Source organism: Notothenia coriiceps, unplaced genomic scaffold (genome assembly GCF_000735185.1).
Source record: "Notothenia coriiceps isolate Sejong01 unplaced genomic scaffold, NC01 NC01_scaffold00020475, whole genome shotgun sequence".
Lineage (NCBI taxonomy): Eukaryota > Metazoa > Chordata > Actinopteri > Perciformes > Nototheniidae > Notothenia > Notothenia coriiceps.
In genome coordinates this window covers 37139-51913 of record NW_011353176.1, presented here as the reverse complement: position 1 = coordinate 51913, position 14775 = coordinate 37139, and the positions used below count along the sequence as shown (strand labels likewise).

The 14775-nt window shown below is 41.0% G+C and overlaps 1 protein-coding gene across 1 annotated transcript in view; it reads left to right on the top strand.

Annotated features, from left to right (window-relative positions):
• nhsl3 (NHS like 3) overlaps window positions 1–14775 on the top strand; it is a 42411-nt gene that overhangs the window by 20000 nt on the left and 7636 nt on the right. Inside the window, exons 3-4 of the mRNA XM_010779616.1 lie at window positions 14145–14303; window positions 14578–14621. Of these exons, the coding sequence (XP_010777918.1) occupies window positions 14145–14303; window positions 14578–14621 (203 nt within the window). The remainder of the gene's footprint in view (window positions 1–14144; window positions 14304–14577; window positions 14622–14775) is intronic.

Genomic DNA, 14775 nt, shown 5'->3' with positions numbered 1-14775 from the left:
CACCCACACACACACACACACACACACACACACACACACACACACACACACACACACACACACACACACACAGACACACACACACACACACACACACACACACACACAATTAAAACATATTATTCGTATTAAAACATTATTATTACATTTTTCTATTGAGTTTTTAAGAAAAAAATGTAATTATTAATCTTTGGTATGTTTATATTTGATATATATGTATCAGTGTTTGAGTGATGTTAGATGTTCTGACCGTTGGACTTCAGCAGCTTGTGGACGTCTCTGAGCAGCAGCAGCAGGCGGTGCAGGTCGTACTGCGAGGAGCAGCGCTGCAGCGTGGAGAGCAGCAGCTCTGAGGCCTGGCTCTCCACCCACTGCAGGGGGAGGAGAGCCTCAGGGCCTGGGGGCAAACTCCTCATCTGGAGGGGGGAGAGAGAGAGAGAGAGAGAGAGAGAGAGAGAGAGAGAGAGAGAGAGAGAGAGAGAATAGATTTTTTATGTTTTTTTAGATGTATAACTATTTTAAAGGGCACCTATCATGCTAGTGTTAGGTGATAGCATACAGTAGGTCTCAGATATATAAAAATAAATAAAAAACATGTCTATGAAGTGTTTTGCTCAAAATACCAAAACGGATCACCCATTCTAGCCGTGCCTCATATCCCTCTAATTCACTTCCTGTTTCAAAAGAGCTAATTTGGGGTATAAAGCTTAAAAAAATAAATTGATAACAAAAAAAGGAGGAAGCTGAGCACATGCGGGAGAACTTACCCGAAGAATCTACCGGTAGATACTGCCGTGATGAAACGCCATATCATGGATTAACAAGGATTATTTCTGAAACAGTTATGGAGCTCAAAGGCTTTCTCTCTTGCCTGTTATACCTCAAGGTGAGTTCCTTTTTATTTCCTGCTTCTTCACACACATGCTCTCCAGTACAGGTTAGCTCTGAGTGTTAGCGATGCTAATGTAAACATGCACCGACCATATTACGTCCAAAACAGTCGGCATTGTTTCTGATAGCAATGTTTCTGATAGGGCCGTGGGTGTAAAGCCAGCCTACATTTCTGATATTACGTCATATCGGACGCAAATCTGGATCAGCTCCGTTGTAGCCCCAGTTTTTTAGAGATTTGGGTATGGAGGAAAAGAGAGAGGGTTATATTTTCTGACGCTGCGTGAGTTCCCTGACACACCGGGGACACATGTTTATGTAGAAAAGACATCAAAAAGTGCATTTTGCATGATAGGTCCCCTTTAAGACAAAGATACGGAAAATGTGTTTTTCCAACTTCAATATTGTGGAGTTTTGGACTAGTCAGAGCTATGGTTTTCTTATCTACTTAAATACATGTGATTCAGTGTAAGTCTTTGATGACATCAGCTATAATTAACCTCAACAACATCAGTTATGTCATCTAACTGGTGACAGTAAACCTTGTTACCATGTTGGCGAGGAAGTGTGTGTGTGTGTGTGTTTATGTGCCAAGCAGATGGTGTGGAACCTCGGCCGCTGTTTGTACTTCAACACTTGGCAGCAGGTTCACTCACACACACTGTTGTCTTTTCACGCGGATTTGCGCGTGTTTTCAGAGTGATTCAGTCGAAATTGGACTTGTTTACGAAAAGGGAGCTTAGTTCATTGGCCGTGAATAATGGGATTTGACTGAGGAAGACTGATGAAGAGGAGTGTGTTTTGGGGGCTTTTATGAAGGCTCAGAGTTGGCAGAATAAGATGTTGTTGTCTGTGGGCACACTCACAACCCAAAATATCTGCATATCTCTTACTTACATGCGCATGTTGTAGCACTTATATTGCTGATGAAACAACTAGTACTTTCACTGTGCTTTAATGTGTGGTTCTTTAAAACAGCGTGTCACTGTTTAAGCCTAATGTGTTCAGTGTGATTCGAAAACTTAAAGTGAAATTAACTTAATTTCACCCCACAGCTCAGGACTTCAGACGTAAACAAATGTAACTCTGTTCCTCATCAGCTCACTTGACTTTGGTGAAAAGCGTCACCATGGTGACCTTATCCTGAATGCGTAGTTTTATATTTTTCGTTGTTAAAACAGCCATATCCATTCCCATGTGTTTCAGCAATTTGTGGCTGAATCACATGAGATCAATCCATTATAATACACAGAGTCCATGTACAGGAAAGAACAAGGGAGCATTGTCTCACAGAAATGTCCATCTCTTGAAATCTTTACAATCTCTATAACTTCCAGAGGAGGGTAGGGACATGAAATGACATTTTGGTTAAAAGTCAAATGAAGACATACATTCTGATTCACTAATGAGACCAACCAGGCTGTGACATTTGGATTTTATAGAAATTGAGAAAAGGGCAACAGGAGGCGGGGGTTTGGAACAGCAGCTCGATGTGAAACAATGTTTTCCTGTAAAACACATGTCTTTATCTCTGTGGAAGTGTTATGGTGATAATCCAGTCCTCATGGGTCATGGTGTGTGACTGCGGAGAGAAACACTGTCTGTCTGTATGCATCCATCAGTCTAAGTCTTGTGTTAGGTTAATACATGGAAACACTGACTTTTACAGCAAGTGCAAGGAATACCTTTAAATTGTAAATGAGGGTTTGTCCGTAACAGGAGTGTGATTCTGCTTTTGGCCCAAGTTTTGTTTAGTGGTGTCATGACTTTTTATTTTTTATTTTATTGATATTACTAAAACTAAATATGTGTAAAACCGCCTTTTCTCTACAGACACATTCTCCCTCTTGAAAGTTGAAAAGTGACATTGATGAATGCACAGTCAGAACGATCACATATGAGGCTACAGCTAGGATACCGTTAGCTTAGCTGCTGCTTAGCATAAAGACTGACAGCAGGGGAGGATATAACCACGCTTAAACCACAACTTGTCATCCTACTCTCACATTCTTTTTGTAGGAATCAAGCAAGCTTTACAGTACATGTGCTACTTGGCCATTTTTGTTACATATTTGATTTCCAAAGTTAACAAAAGCCAGGCTAGCTCTTTCCCACTGTTGCCTTCATTGTGCTAAACAATGCTAATTGAGAAGTGAAAAAGTTCCCAAAGTGTTAAACTAATGCTTAAACAAAGTATACACCATGTTGGGACTTAAATACATTATATATTTCAAGACATTTTTTTAAATATGCCCTTTTTTTCAGCTAGGACTGTTCTGTTTTTTACACCCACGTCTCCTCACACTATTCTGGAGACGGACATTAGGTCCGACAGAAGCCTGAGGGCGTCGGGCCTGTCGTGTCATGTCCTGCTCGGAGATGAGTCTGTGCGGAAGCTGTAGGTCTCTCATTAACTCATCAATCATACTAAATGAGGCCTGGACCATTAGGGAGACATGACCTCAAATAACCTGCTGCACCTGCTGTGCCTTTTTTACAGCTGTTGCTTGGCTGGTTTACCTTTTAATAACAGTAACGCAAGTTTTTGCCTCTAAACAGTTGGCTTTTTGGCTCTAGTTGTTAGCATCTATCTCTGTGACACTGCATGGGAAGACATAGAAAAGGAAATGAAGACAGTTTTTGTTGTATTATGTCATGCCTCTGTCTGTTTTGTCTGGAGGCCTTTGTGTCTCTCCAACCCTCAAATTTGTTAGGGTCACCCTAAAGGACTACTTTGCTAACTCACACGCTAATTGGCAACAAATAGATGTATCATCTTGTGTTAGGACTGTATGATTGAAGTGAACAATAGAAGATCTGTCTCCGCTGTGACGCATCTGTATCAGTGTTTGCAGAGCTCTCAGTTTGGCTTTTAAAAAAGCTTCTGAGTCGATGTGACAGGAAGCCAAAACAGCTCATCCTCCATGAGGAGAAATCCCCTTATCGGGTAGAGAGAGAAAGAAGAAGGGACAGAGGGAGAAATACAAAAAGAGACACAGTTACTATTTTAAGCTCGTGGTGCTGCAGCAGCTCAGTGTAGCTCAGTGTTTCCTCGCAGAGTCCTGTAGTGCAGTCTCTCCGCTCAGGTGTTCAACCTGCTGCCCGTCAGGATCAGCTGCTCTGAGTTTACCTGTGCTGAGGAAATGAGAAACAAGAGTTAGGTTAGAAAGGCCTACAGTGCAATATGAAATACATAAACCATCGAAGAACCAATGCATTCATTTAATTTGGTTTATGCTAATTGCAGGGATGATCTAAATAATAGTGTCTATACTTCTAGACCTGTATTAGGATAAGATGTCTTCTTTAACTTCCATTTGTTTATATTTATACAAACCTAGTAGTGGAGCAATAGTCTTGACACCCACCATAAATAAACAATAATAGTATTTATGTATGTTAGTCTGCCACACATACTGATAGATGTGAATATAAATACAGTATATTTAAATTCTCAGTTTAGGCAATACTATTTGTATTAAGAGGGAAATCTAGATTTTAGAATATGTTATTTTACCATAACTCAAATATTGCAGTGACCTGATTTTACTTATTTATCATAATAAAACATGCCCAGAGTAAAAACCTCAACTTTGTCAAAGCTTTTTCTCTTATACCTGATATCTAACATAGCATACTTAACAAAGAGTAAACTGACAATTCCATTTTACAATAAATGATAGGAAAGTCCACAACATACAGTACTGTAATCTGGTGTTGCATGTTTTATGATGCAGTTTTGCTCATAACCCTACAGTGACTTGTTCCCTCTTCATCCCCTCTTCATCCTCCTCCCCTTTCTACTCAACCCTCTCACCTCCTTTCCTGTTCCCTCTTTATCTCTCTCTCTCTCTCTCCGTCCCCCCCCCAGAGGAAATCAGAAATGCAGAGGTTCATGTGACAGTTACTGTACTCTGTGATGTATGTCCTTTCTCTCCCCTGAACCCTCCTCTTCCTCCTCCTATTTCCTTTCCCCTCCCCTCTGTCTCCTTCCTCATGTCTTCTCTCTCCACCACTCAGGCTGTCATCTCCAAATCTTACATTGTGTATGTTTTGTTTCGTAACGCTCCCTCAAGGACGATCAGCTCCCATCGGACAGACACAGAGTAATCTCACTGTATATATTTTGTTACCTGAACAGCTGTGCCGGATATTTTCACAACATAACAATGCAACATGAAGTCTTCCACTAAAATGTGCATAGCCTGCTCCCCCCCTCCTCCCCCCTGGTTAATACTACACCACTCAATAGAGGGGAGCGCTCATAACTCAAGTACACCACAGCAACCATAGAATACAAATCAGGGAAGTAATGGCACCTGTGTGTGTGTGTGTGTGTGTGTGTGTGTGTGTGTGTGTGTGTGTGTGTGTGTGTGTGTGTGTGTGTGTTGGGGTGAGGTTTATTGCTGGTCACATGTTAACCCTGTCTCTCTGTGCTCTGGCAGTTTCATTACCTCTATCTGAACAACCAGTAGTGAACACATTGTGGTCGATAGGGAAAGTCATCACTATGGCTACTGATTTTGTATTTTCTTCCAACAAATCAAAGGCAAAAAGAGTTTATATGTGCAATAAAGCTGCAATGCTGTCTAAAAATCATTTAAAATACATTAATGGGCCACCCTGTGGTATGTTCCTTTCTTATCTTCAACAATCCCTCAAACACCGTCCAACTGTGTATTCATCCGCATCTGAAAATAGTTCCCAACAATTGCATTGACTCCAGTTTAACATCACATAACATTACCTCAAGAGCAAAACTATTGTGCTAGCTGTTGTAAATATTTCCTTTTTCATTTATTAATGAAATTATAAGCTTGTAGATTTATTCAAATATTTAGTTGTAGGAGTTGTTTCCCTCTTTCTCTAAGAAGATTAAACATACTGTATGTTGTTGAGTCAGTGCTCATTTTTCTTTATGTGAAATGATATCAAAGCATTGTCATGTACTGTAAAGTCACAGATATAAGACGAATAACTGTTTTCTTCTCTTATAAGAGACACAAAAATACATTTATGATTATTGATTTCTACGTTTATCTTCCCCATTAGTCTTCCTTATCTTTATAATCCTCTGTATGAAAACAAAAATATCTTGGGGCTGAAAGACAGGGAGGAAAGTATTTTAAGAGGCACTAACACATCTTACAGCCTCACACATGTACGCTCAGTTTTCAATTTTGTAGACATTAACAGACATTAAGCTCATATAGAATCACGTAAGTGTTTTATCAATCCAACGGTACATTACCCAGAAACCTCAAGACACTTTCCCAGGAGGAGAAAGTCCCAGGCTTCGGTCCTGAACAGACGCTTTGTGTATTCCCCAGCTGTGACCTTGTGGCTCTGCAGGTGTGCCTGATACCTGGTGAGAGTCACTGCTCCTTCTATTTTCAATGTTATCTTTGTTGTACTCAGGTCTATCTTTATAGCTCTGTCCCTTCCTTCCACTGTCCCCCTCACCCAATTATATTTCTAATAGACCCAGCATGTAGGCACTGAATATGCACACACAGCGGCCATTTAAAGCGTAGTCGTGCATGAAGTGGAAACCCGGCTACTTCTCATGGCCCAGTGGCCTGAAGGCTCACCTGAAGTTTAAGACAACAGCCTTTTGCGTCCTCTCTCTGAGTCTCTGTTTACAAGCTTCTTCCTCTGCAGCTAATAAGAGGTTGAGCTGAGGACATGAGATGAGCTAATACTCCCCATGTGGTCAAGGTATTACATTTTCCAATGTGTGTGTGTGTGTGTGTGTGTGTGTGTGTGTGTGTGTGTGTGTGTGTGTGTGTGTGTGTGTGTGTGTGTGTGTGTTAGTCAGACTCTGGGCTTGGTCAGTCCACTGGGAGTCATTTATTACATGTAGCTCTCTGTCATCAGTACAAACGGGCCCTGTTTATCTCCAGTTAATGTTCTCATACAATGACCTGCTGTTTTTGCAGAATCATACTTGCAGAACAGTTGAAGTAGATACAGCACCCTCTAGTGGAGCAATACGTTATATCTGTGTACAACAAATGGCGTGTTGATGCAGCATATCTGTGTCTTCTCCGGTGAAACTGGTATATTAGGTTTTTATTAAATCAGCAAGTGCCTGATTTTTGTCAGTCAGTCTTGTCTGGTTTATACGTTTTGTGTAGTGATTTATAAGCAGCATTTGATTCCAGAATAGATATGGTGGGTGACTTTGTCTTCAAGAGCTAGCTGCAAATAAATAATAATAATAATACATTTCATTTCTAAGCGCTTTTTCAGGTGCTCAAAGATGCTTTACAGTGGTGATAAAACGAGATAAAATAGAATACAATTATTAAAACAGCAACACAACATAATTCACAAATTAAAAGCCAGTCTGAATAGGTGTGTTTTGGTCAGTGTTTTGAAAGTGGGGGGGTCGGTGCAGTCTCTGATGTGTTGTGGAAGGGAGTTCCAGAGGGTGGGGATAGAGAGGAGGTTTGTTTCTGATGAACGAAGGCTGCGGGAGGGGGTGTAGTGGTGGATCAGCAGGTCGGGGGGGGAGGGGGGGGCCTGGTTATTGAGAACTTTGTGTGTTAGCAGAAGGATTTTGAAGTGTATTTGTTGACGGACAGGTAGCCAGTGCAGGTTTTGAAGGACGGGGGTGATGTGGTCTCTGGAGCGGGTGTGGGTGAGGAGGCGGGCAGCGCAGTTCTGGATAAATTGTAGTTTATTTAGAATTTGGGATGATGACAGTTTTGGTTTAAAGGTGCACATTCAGGATGTTTCATCCTCATAAAAGTGTCATTAAGAGTGGAGAAGGTGAACCTGAATGCAGGAGGCTACGGGGACTTTAATATATAACCATAAAATGCACAGGCAAGACAAAAACAAAGGATTAAACAAATACTGAGAGCCAACACTTAAATACAAACTAACCTGACGAGAGGATGAGGTTTAGGTATAGAAAGCTGAGGTTAGGCAGAAGATTGGGAAAGGCAGGGGAACAGTAACCAGGCTTATTGAGGAGAGGTGTGTTGATAGGGAAAGGAGGGGAAGGCATTTCAGGAAAACATGAACAAACAGAATACCAACATAGAAACATATTATGTCCAGTCTACAAAATGTGAGAGAAACTGGACTCATAAACAATAACTTGTTCACTTTTAATATTGATTTGTTAAAACGATTATCAAAATAAAAAATGTGTTTTCTTTGATTTACTAACCCCAAATTATCAACTACTTCCCTCAGTTCTACATACTGTACATTCCAGCTATACTGGCTTGAATCCACAAAACTAGATATAAATCAGAAAGAGAAAGCAGCATGTCAAATGACCAACATTATTTTCAACGTGGCTCTTACTAATGAGCTGTTTTTCTTTCGGCCTTTTGACATTTGAACAAGTCTGTTTTGTTGGCTGTCTGAACTCGGATTGTCCTCCTGCAGTCTGACCGGCTAACCGTCCACTCGGCTGATTTATTATATTATCTTTACACACAGAAAGCCGTAAACCAGCCTCTGGGCCGCCCTTGAAAAGACACAGTACTTTAATTAAAAGTGTTGAAAGAAAGTTGTCGCCACTAGAGTTAAATATATTGGAAGAAAAATGTTTGCTGTCTCTTCTTATTTTTTTAAAGTCTGGTAAAAGTCGCATGAAGTTAGCATAATGTTACTTCCCTCTTTTGCACGGTTTAATTTAGCCTATGCAGAGGAATGGTGTGTTTTTGTGTGCTGAATCAAAGGCATTTAGAAACCCTCTCCCTCTGCCCCAGGACCAGATGGCGTCTCTTTAGGCCTTCTAATGAATATTGATATGAGGGGTCTTGGTTAAGAACAGGGGGGTGCACAACAGGCTGGTCCAGAGAAGCCCAAAATTGGCACTTAGTAAAGGTCTGCATTGAGGGGATTAGGTGTGGAAGGGATTTCATTTAAAGGAAAAGTAGTATTTTGAATAGGGCTAAGATATGCAGAAATTCAAATATATAATATAATATAATGATGATATTCTATGGTTGCCAAATTGCCATTTTTATAATTCATCACCATAAATGTGGATTTAATGACCAAGTGGCAAATAATTTTAAAAAACTGGCAAATATTGAAAATTACATATTTTTTTGTAATCCAGCCTTTAAATAAGGACAAAAAAGCAGTTGCTACTAATATTTAAAACGAATATTCAAAGACAATCTTTAGTGTCATATCATGATAACAGTATAGTATTAATATTGCCCTGGCATATATTAAAAGGCCACATCACTGTCAAACAGCAGCCATTTTCTCATGCACATAAGCTCCCTTATATTAGTAAACTGTCGTGCACAAATGAAAATGGATTAGGAGCTAAAGAGAAGTGCTGATGGAGGGGAAGTAAATATGAGAGCGGGGGGGGGTGTGAGGTGATGAGAGGGACAGGTTTAGTCTCTGACAGAGTAAATCCTCTGGCATGACTCCCATGTTGAAAGCTGCTCTCCTGAAGGTCTCAGATTATTCCAGCCCCAAACCAACTACAGGCTTCACCAACGCCAGGCCTGGCAGTCTGACCCTGGACACTGGCTAACAACTCTGACTCTGATCGAAAAGTCAAACAAATCTATGCCTTTTCTTTAACTTTAGTGAAAAACTTCATAGGGTTAAGTAAAGATGCAAAACAGACTTCATCGTCATTTAGGAAAAGCATGGCATTGGATTGGAAATGCTTTATAGATACCGAACTAACATAATCGTCATGTTACCTATCAGTCACAAACTGTTGTTTTCGTGAGTGAGTGACACTTTAAAAGTTGCTGCCAAAAAAAGGATTATCTCCTTTTTCTTTTATAAAGGAGGGTCAAATGTCTCCTATGTTAAAGGAGACAATAAGGGAAGAATTAGAGAGCCTTTCCTCAGCTTTCAAAGAATTCAATAACTATTATCATGGCTGCCATTTAGGTACTTCTGGGTTATTTTACTCCGTTAGGAAACTTCCTAAACCCAAAATACCCTAACCATGATCTGAACAGAGATACAGGATCCAACAATTGAATAAGGTTAGACTGAAGACAATCCCAACATTAAACACAGATTTGAATCCCATATGAAATGTAGATTTAAAGGTAGGATAGGTAAGAATGGAGAAACCAGCTCGAGTGCGCTAGAATTTGAAAGTACACAACCGGAACAAATACTCTTCCTTCAGACTTCCTTACAGAGCCCCTCCTCCAACACACATGAACGCGCACATGACCAATGAGGGCACGAGATAAGTTTGTGCACAGATGGAAGGCTGACAGGCAGGTAGGCCATCCAGTTATTTTAGCCGGGCCGGCTCAGATGATTGATCGTGCTTTTTACAGTACCACGGCTTCCACAGATGAAATGTGTTTATGTATTTATTGTCAAAGCATTTAATATATTCATTGCTATCGGGACGTTAAGAGCATTCCATGGAATATAACAAAAAGTGTTTTAAGTGAATTACCTACCCCACCTTTAAGGGTCTTGAATCCGTTGTTTTTAGTCATGTAACGTTATGTTAAAAGTATGTTTCCTGTCTTAAATATTTGTCGATGCATATTTGTGACAAACGTCAGCCTTAATCTGAAAGTTCCTTGTTGGTTTGGTGTGAGGCGGGATGGTGGGAGTGTTGTGGATGAGCGTGATAGTGTTCACCCTCCAGCTGGTCCTGTTGTAGGGGCCAGCTGTAGCCCCCTGCCGTGCCACTTCTTGGGAATAAACACCCATTCAGAGGACAAGTGCTGCTTCTATAGTGTGGAAGTAACCCTGCAACACAGCACTGGTTGTTTGTTCGGCACAGAATCAGCCTTTTTCCACACAAAAAAGTCCCCCCCCATAGCCGTGTTGTATTTCATACCCGCTGCAGTTTCTCAGGAAACATCAGTAGTCGCATAGAAACTCATCCACACACACACAGCGCCACGAAAGCGGCGATGATGATGATCCGCGGCTGTGTCAGTTATTTATAACTTTAGACTTCTGTGGCTAAAAGGCAAAGGGGCAGACAGGAAGGGAACGGCAGAGATGTAAAGGAGGAGAGATTTGCAGAGACAGAGGGAGGAGAGGGACGAGGGTTAGACGTAGGCATGGAAATGCAGTTACTTTTAGCAGTAAGGACACAACCTCTGCTGTCACATGTAGCCCTGTAGCCGTGAGATAATGAGACGCAGCGTCAGACAGATGCATGGAGCTGAAGGCTTTAATGAGGGGAAAGGACAATGACAAATGCAGCTGTATAACCCTAAATAAATAACCATGATCACAGCGTTGGTTCAGCTTTTATTATAGCCACACTTGTTATTGATAACAAATAACACAAAGAGGAAAGCCTTACTGTAAGTGCCTATAAATAACATTTTATGGCACAGGCTGAGGAATGCAGTATTTTAAAGTAACACATTTCTTTAATTATTATTTATTTTACCACATAAAAACATATGTCTTGTTATGAGGGAATTGTTTGAGTCTGAGTCTCTATGTATTCTAATGAAGAATATTTATATTGTTTTATACACAAACATTTGTAAAATGTTCGGGTTGTATCAGTAATTATCAGTAATATTTATCTTTCGTTTTTAAAAAACAAGAATGTAATGCACGCTCTCCGCCAAACTCTTCAAAAAACTTGTAAAATACTTTGATGTACAAGATATGAATAATTTAATATTAAATACCAAACAGTAATCAAACAGGACACGTTTTAACTCGTTTCCAACCTGTGAGTCAGACTCCTTACGGGGTCTCAAGAGAAATCTGAAGCTTCACAAAATCCTTTAAAGTGATACTTTTGTCCGATTTTTCTCAAATATTCCCTTTTGCCTTCGAAAGTTTCGTCTTTCAAGGTTCTTGGCTCGTGTGTGTGCATTCACAATCACACGTGTCCGTCTGTATTGAGCAAAGTGGGGGTCGATGCCTCCTGAAAGCCAAACTCTGACAGCCGTTTTGCTGCTGAGGGGGGGTTCTTAATTTGACAATAGAGAGGGAATTGCAATGGAGCGAGCCAGTGTGAGCGACAGAGCTAAAGAGAGAGAGAGGGAGGGAGGGGAGGAGGGGTATCAGACTCGGGGATAAGGCAGCTGGGACATGCTGCTTGGCTGGAAGCAGATTGTGAACCCGTCCTTCTCAAGTCCCTGCAGAGGAAGAGAGAGCTTGACAAGATTTTTATAATTGTTCCATCCTCCGAGCTCATTTGGATCTACTTTATTCTTCAGACAGAGAGAGGACTTGTTGGACTTTAATAAGCTCTCCCATACTTTGATTTTGTGTCTGTTATGGCGCTGGTGTAGGCATGGTGGTGTCCTTGAGGAAGAGCCTTCACTCTCTGCTGTCTGTCTTCAAGAAGAAGGGTGAGTGCTGACTCACGTGGAGGAATTTGGCAGGCTTCAGGCTGCTGACAGACACTTGTTTATACAACGTTAATACTTGGTTTCTGCAGTTGAGCTGACATTTACCAATACGTTATATACCATTAAGCGGTCGCGTCGCACTGTGAATGTTATAAGGTGATGGATAAGTAAGATATTCTTATTGTAAAGGTTTTAATTTGCTGATTTTGTGCACAGCTTATTGCCTCTCTGTCTCATGTATAGACACACTGGTAAGAACGCATTAGTATTAAAGGCAGTTCGGGGGTCCTCTCTAATCAGATAAAAGGCTTAACTGACTTTTTTTCTGGGTATCGTCTAAATTGACTTAAATCCTCCCTTAGGGGTCTTGTGGAATCTCATTAAGTGCTTTTCCAATTAATAACAACTAGCACCTTAAATGTGAGACTTATTCACTCAGAGGTGGTCGTTTTGTAATGAACTTTGTGTCCGTTTCTTGGATTGCATCAGAAAGTCCCAGGTTCACAATGACCTGAGATTTCCCACAGCCACACACAGGGGAGGGCATTGTGTCTGGGCTGCCTCACCTGTGTGAATTCATGAGGATAGGGGTGTGTGATACCTTACACACACACACGCACACACACATGAACAGTATGTTACCGCACAGTGTTCCCTTAACAACTGAGACTGAGAGCCCCAGTGTTGAGAGTGACAAAGGGAGGGAAAGCGAACACCTCACTTTGACATTTGATTAGTTAATAACAGACAACATACAACTTGGATGTTGTCTGTTATTAACCACAGCAATGGCTCGCCAAGTGGGAGGTCCATCAGATAAACTCTCAAAATAGACGTGCAGAGAAACAGAGACCACTTTTAATAAAATGTATTCAGTTCAGATTCCCTCTGTAATGACATTGTAAATGCTTTACACATTTGAATGTTCATTACTGTGCACTGTCCCTGCCAAATAAACGATTAAATAAATGGATTGCTTAAAATGCCGGTCTAGTCTTTGCAACCCACACACACATTCTTACACTGGTTCAAAACCTGCTCATCAGGAGCGATACACATTGACTCCACTTACACACGATGGCTGTTCAATCAGGAGTAAAGTGGATTGTTGACCGCAGGGGCCACGGATCCAACCACCAACTTCTTGACAAAATAAAACCATCTTACGGGATCTCATCAAAAACAGACAATAAAGCAACAGTATTGAAGAAAAGGGAGTGCTTCCACTTCCTTAATCATCAAATATTATTGTTGTGTCCACATACTAAAGACAATAACATGTAAGTCTAACCCTCTCGTGCACACTGTCTAAAGTATCACTGAACCTGCTAGTATTTTATTTTCTGGTACGTCTCCAATTTTTAGGCAGTTCTTTGACGTATTGTAAAGCCATCATTAAGGGAGAGCCTGGCTCATTTCCCTTACAGGAGGTCACTTGGTAGGGGGTCCAGTGGCATCTGAACATGGGGACAATCCAGATTATCTAATCCCCCATGGACTAGCGAGGATACTGCAGAAGATTAACCCGTCAATAGTTCACTGTAGAGAGCCAAGTCTGGTTTGGACGTATGCCCACACTAACTGCTTGGCTGAGGAGTGCTCTACATCAAAGGTGGACAGAAACAAACATAACCAAGAGAAGTGGAGATGCAAAGGGTTGTTAAGATCTAAAGCTAATAATTTGGATATGTGTTGAATATGTTTGGATGTGGGTTGGCGTTTTTTTCCCTAAGAGGATGAGAAAGTACCTCAAGAAAGATGTTTTAAATAGCTGTGTGGAATTTTTGTTTAAAATGGGCAAAATCGAAGATACACGGTAATAACTATGTGTGGTATCCATTCCTACGTATGGAGAACTCTCTAGGACACAACAGCAAACGTTTATTACCATATATAACCATATCACATGTTTCTTCGTCTCTCTTTTCCCTGTCCCTTTACTCTTGACCCCAGCTGGCCCAAAGGGGAATGAAGAGCAGAAGAGGTTGACCGTCCACTACAGCACTTCCCAGCACTTCCAGGAGAATGTTTTCATTGAGGGCAGCAGGCCACAGTACCTGGAGGATCTGCACACTGAGGCCCAGGAGGGGCTCAAGATACAACAGCAGGAAGGTCAGAGGCAGCACTAAATCATATGAGCTCACACTGTAGACACCAAATGGCATATTATTCACACAAATGTTCAGTAAAGTTGGAAAATATAACAGATTTGTGTTTCTCAACGGTACTTTTCTATACGAAGGTCAATAGCTAGAGCTTCAAATGAACCACTTTCTGTATCTATGATTCCAACACTAATTTTAGATACTGTATATTCCTGGTTCTATGGTTGGAAATGTAGTTATTGAGCTTCCTCGTTTGATTCTCCTCCTTTTTGTTCTAACAGAACACCCAAATGGACTCAATTTACCTGACAACGAGAGCATTGCTGTAAGTTACCCCCGAATGCTAAGTGTCATTTTTCCTTCACACAAAGAAAGCCAGCTAACTCAAAACTGGTGTGTGTGTGTGTGTGTGTGTGTGTGTGTGTGTGTGTGTGTGTGTGTGTGTGTGTGTGTGTGTGTGTGTGTGTGTGTGTGTGTGC